General features: G+C 48.6%; 1 protein-coding gene across 1 annotated transcript in view; it reads left to right on the forward strand.

The window, feature by feature from the left end:
* The window catches only part of GALNT13 (polypeptide N-acetylgalactosaminyltransferase 13), a gene marked incomplete at its 5' end in the record, with an annotated part of 72,594 nt that overhangs the window by 57,474 nt on the left and 10,008 nt on the right, over positions 1-5,112 (forward strand). Inside the window, one exon of the mRNA XM_009885471.1 lies at positions 2,697-2,831. Within this exon, the coding sequence (XP_009883773.1) occupies positions 2,697-2,831 (135 nt within the window). The remainder of the gene's footprint in view (positions 1-2,696; positions 2,832-5,112) is intronic.

Genomic DNA, 5,112 nt, shown 5'->3' on the forward strand with positions numbered 1-5,112 from the left:
TCTTCTCTTCTCTTCTCTTCTCTTCTCTTCTCTTCTCTTCTCTTCTCTTCTCTTCTCTTCTCTTCTCTTCTCTTCTCTTCTCTTCTCTTCTCTTCTCTTCTCTTCTCTTCTCTTCTCTTCTCTTCCTCTCCTCTCCTCTCCTCTCCTCTCCTCTCCTCTCCTCTCCTCTCCTCTCCTTTTCTCCATTCCGTTTCTATTCTCTCTTATCGTAAGAAAAATAGTTAGAAAAAACACAGGTTCAGGACACAAACTGAAACGTGGGGAGTGTGTCTGTGACAACTTGTAGGAATTTGAAAATTTGCAAAAAACCTGCTTCTACTGCCGTGTGTTTAACGTACTCGAGTACCTGTGAATGCTGCCGTTCTTGCTGAGAGCGATGGGCAGGGCTGGGCACAGTTAGAGGTATTTAGGCGGATGGATTTTTAGGAGTCTCTCTTGCCGTTGGAGGGAAGCCCAAGTGTTGGCCTGTGGTCAACGTGTCTTCATGTGAAAGCAGCACCTCGAGTTTGGTCTCGGTGATGTGTCGCCGGGTGAGTAAGCGCAGGAGGCGGCTGGTGCTTTGCCGTACCTTTGCATCCCAGATGTTCGCCCAGGCAAGCGGCTGGCGCGCCGTGAATACGGGGTCTGGAAAACGGCAAGACCGCTGATCCTAGCAGCTCTCGCTCTCCCTCGCGGCTTTGATTTGGAGCCGGCTGCTGCCCTGCCGCCTTGGCAGGCTGGTTTCCTGCTCCGTGATTGCTCTGAAAGATTGATCTGAACCTCCAACTTCAAAATCCTTGCCTGCGTTCTCCTGGCGGCTCTGCGCAGTAGGTGGCTTTTCAGAGTTACGCGGGGAGAATTCCCTTTACTAGCGCGCCGCTGCCAAGCGCCGTGTCTCCAAGTGGCGCGGTGTCTCCCGCCCACTGCTTAATTCACTGAAAAAGTTTTCGTTTGCTGCTTGATCGGTTCTTCTTCCTCAAGTACAATTCAGTGCTTCACTGGAAGTCTCAATGTGTAGACATCCCCTTGGGGCACTGCCTTATTTGGGGTCCACATCTCAGTCTCGTCTCTTTTAACTACGTTGTAGTATTTGTATGGGAGGAATAAGTTGTACAGGAACTCTGAAAGCACCGAGTAACGGAGGTGTATGTCCACATGCTGTATTTGTCCGTGCTTTTATTATATTGCTCTGTTAATTTCAATATTGCCACGTAAGTGAATATTTTGCCTATTTTTGACAGCACTGTTTCCCAGCCGCAGGTGTAGGTGCAGATTTATACTCACCAAAACCTGAACGGGACATCCCGATCCTATCTTTTGGCGTGGCCTTGACGTTATTTTATTAACGGCAAACTTCCTCCTGTTTCTGTGTGCATCGTGGTGGTACCGCGGCTGCGAGAGCTCCGGCAGCAGCACAGATGCTGTTGGTCTGGCGTGGGCGGTGGGTCCTGGAGGACAGGCTGAGGCTCTGCTCTCTGCTGAGGAGAGGGGATGGAACGGAAATAATTCCCTTTTTGCTAAAAAAATGGATTTTCTGCCAGGAAAGCATGAAGCCATACAGATCCCGGGCAGTTTCCTAAGGCATTTTGGGCGGTTTTGGGCTGGGGCCAGCAACTCCACGGAAGGTGTGAGCAGTGGGGTAGGAGCAGAGAGATGCTTCCCACATGTCCAGGCTGTGTAATTTGGTGTAAACGCTTGCAATTCTCTACCGGCTTCCTTCCTCTCCTCCCCCTTCTCCCGCGCTCCCCGTGTTTTCATCCCTCTCGGCGCAGTGGCCCTTGCTCCCGGGGTGCAGGAGGGGTGGCTGGAGACCCCACAGCCAATTAAAATTATCAGGGAACTGCAGTCGAAGTGATTTAGCGCTTCTCCATCTCCCAAACCCACCCACGAAGTGTCGGGATCTCCTGGAGCATCCTTCCCCAGCAGCCCAGACTCTCCAGGGCATCGGTGGCAATGCCACGAGAGCTCAGCCGGCGCTGCCCGATGACTGCCACCCAGTGACACCGTCAAGTGTGTTCACGTTGTGGTCCCAAAACCAAATAAATCCTTATTGCGCACTTCTTCAGGGAGAAGAGTCAGTCACAGTCGGGGTTTTGGCCAAGGGGACAGTCGGGGTTTTGGCCAAGGGGCGCCTCGCTGAAGGCGTTCAGTTAAAGTGTCCCTCTGAACCTTCTCTCTGCTTTGATAGAAGTTTGTTGAGGGCGTGCTCGCTCGTGTCTTCATCTACTTCCTCATTTTATTAAGTGACTCGATATTTCCGGAATATTCACTCACATTAGTCTTTAACACAGATAATCCTTGGGACCCAAAGTTGAGGGAGATACCAGGGGAACAGACTTAATTTAGGAAGTTTGGATTTTTCCAATGATGGCTCGGTTTATCCGTTCTATTAAACTGTCGGTGAAATTACTCCTGAAGACGCTGATCACAATTATGTGCTTCTGCAGAATTCCTCTAGAGCGTACGCCGGTGGGATTCCTGGTCTCGGTCCCACACAATTCCTTTTCTTACACACGATATTCCTTCTCCTACGTACAACAGGCATTCACTGGCGGAGAAACTTGCATGAAACTCTGGTGAAATCCAAGGCTCCGGCACCCCAGTGTTTGGAGAAGGAAAGGAGTTCTGCTCCTCTGGAGTGAAAATTATGTATATTCCGCATCAGCGGCGGGTTGGGACTTTTCCTCTTTGTCACTGCCATTGTTTTCTGTTTCCAGGTGTTTTCCTACACGGCTGACAAAGAGATCCGCACGGACGACCTGTGCCTGGACGTCTCGAGGCTGAACGGCCCCGTCACCATGCTGAAGTGCCACCACATGAGGGGGAACCAGCTCTGGGAGTACGATGCCGAGGTACGCGCCGGGAGGTCGCTCCCCACAGAGCACGGCCACATGGTGGGGCCGCCTGCGAGTGCCGGGGCTTGGTGGCACCATGTGCCGATGGCATCTCCTGCCAGAGCACGGACTCAGGAGAGCACAGTCATTCAGCTCACCGATGGGTTTTACGCTGTGTTTCCACAAAGTTTTCTCTTTAGAGGGGTGAAAAAGTCAATTACTGTTTAAAAAAAGCTCATTTCTAGTAGCTGGCGTTGTCTTGCGTTCTTACAGACGTAAAGAAGTATTCTGCGTTTTTTATATAAATGAAGTAGAAAACAAGATTGATTTGTTTTTCAGTTTGTCCAGTTTATTTCTGCTGGCTCTTAAAGATTATTGACTCTGGATTTAAATTGTGTTTAATCATTTTCCCTATCCCGGTAACCTCATTAGTTTGACGCCGCCACGCGATGGGAGGTGGCTTTTGCTGGGGTTTGAGAGAGTGCAGTTTGAAGACATTTGGTGGCTTAAGGACAGCTTGTAAAATTAGTACCAAATATGTCTTAATATCTCAGTGTTTTGTGGCCAAATAGTTCTGCTTCTTAAATGAGACTGGAAACAGCAGATGAAAATAAAAACGTCCATTTTAAGCTTTTGCTTTGAAAGGTGAATGTGCGGTTTTGCGTGGTGGAATTCCCACAAAGGTATTAGCGTTTTCTTCAAGATAGGGTCTTTCTAACATATTGTGGTAAGAAAAAAGTCTACAAACCTGCCATTGCATAACACTGAACTGCCAAGTAGAAAAACAACAACCGTACTTACTGCTGAGGTGTGATTTATTTGTTAACTTTTGATACATTCCTCAGTTTAACGTTGGAATTTAAACCAATTTTCCCTTTAATAAGGAAGAGTATTTTTCTTCTTACACAAAATGCATGAGTATTTTGATATTTTTTAGGTATTTTTGAGGATGTTCATGCCTGCAATTAAGATTTAAGACATCTCCTCCTTCGTTTCATTCCTGCGAGCAGATGAGAATTGATTTTTAATGGGTTTTAGACTGTTTTAAATAGAAGCTAAGGAGTGTAGTGCTGACGGGTGGCCGAGGACGTGGAGTCGGTGTCACAGGTCCCTGGTCCGTCTCTGTAGGACATAAAACACCCCCAGACCCCACAGGCACGGCGTACGTAGCCTGTGCGGGGCGGCCACATCTCCCTGCTGCGCCCAGTGGACCCAGACAGGTCCCCACTGGGGTCCAGGATGGCTTTGGGGTTGAGTTTGGAGAGGTCTTTGGGGCGTCTCACTGCTCTGACCCCCGCGGGTGCAGCACGCGCTGTCGCTGCTGTTCGTAGCACCGCAGCAGCATCCTCTGCCCACCGCGGCGCGGGGCGCTCTGTTTTAAAGTGTAACACTTAAAATAGCAGGTTTTCGAACTCATAAATTAGAATATATCAAGTTTGTCTTGACGATACCTTAAAGGGCGAATTTTGAGTATTGAATAAATACTGATTTTAAAAATATTTTAATTTTTTTTTTTTTATGTGCTTCAACAGCCCGGTCGAAGCTAGGCACAGCTAGTGTGGAATTTCAGCTCCCCGCCAGAATCCGCACGCTGGGGGATGCTCTCGCCCCCACCCCAGCTCTCCCCTTTCCCCAGCGTCGGTCGCCCTTCGATAGCCACGCACACAGCCCAAGGCAAAGCTCCTCGCGAAATATTTTCTACCAGAAGCCTAGAGAGCAATCCTGCCTGCTGAAAAATGATACTGCCAGTGGCTTTCCTTTGGATATTTTGGGCGCAAGCTACTGAAAATGCTTTTCCTCGTGGAGCGCAGTTTTAATGCCGGCTGCTCAATGGGCTGCGCTCCCCCGGCTCTGCTCCTCGCCGTCCCGAAATGCCAAAGTAGCGTTGGCATATCTCCGGGACTGTAAGGCAAGGAAAACACCTCAAAACTAGAAAAAATACCGATGGATTTAAAAGAGATGCAGTCTTTTAAAAAGTATGTCCAACATTTCCTAGAACGAGCTGCTTTCACCTTTCTGCGCAGAACGCAACATTTCTTTCAACTAAATATGTTCTCCTTTACTTTTAATATTAGAAACATACTGTTTTTTTCCTCTTAAGTTTAGCATAAGAGATCCACAATGGAACATTTCTAAGTAGCTGTGTAAAAACCGAATCAACCGTTAGGTGGAGCTCATAAAAAAGAAATACGCCGCTTTGTTTTATATAAGGGGGTCTACGTGAGAACGGTTTTGCTGTCTGTCCGATGTGTAAAACACATCCCCGCCCGCATCCCCCCTGCATCCCCCTGCATCCCCC

The sequence above is a fragment of the Charadrius vociferus genome, unplaced genomic scaffold (genome assembly GCF_000708025.1).
Source record: "Charadrius vociferus isolate BGI_N301 unplaced genomic scaffold, ASM70802v2 scaffold404, whole genome shotgun sequence".
Lineage (NCBI taxonomy): Eukaryota > Metazoa > Chordata > Aves > Charadriiformes > Charadriidae > Charadrius > Charadrius vociferus.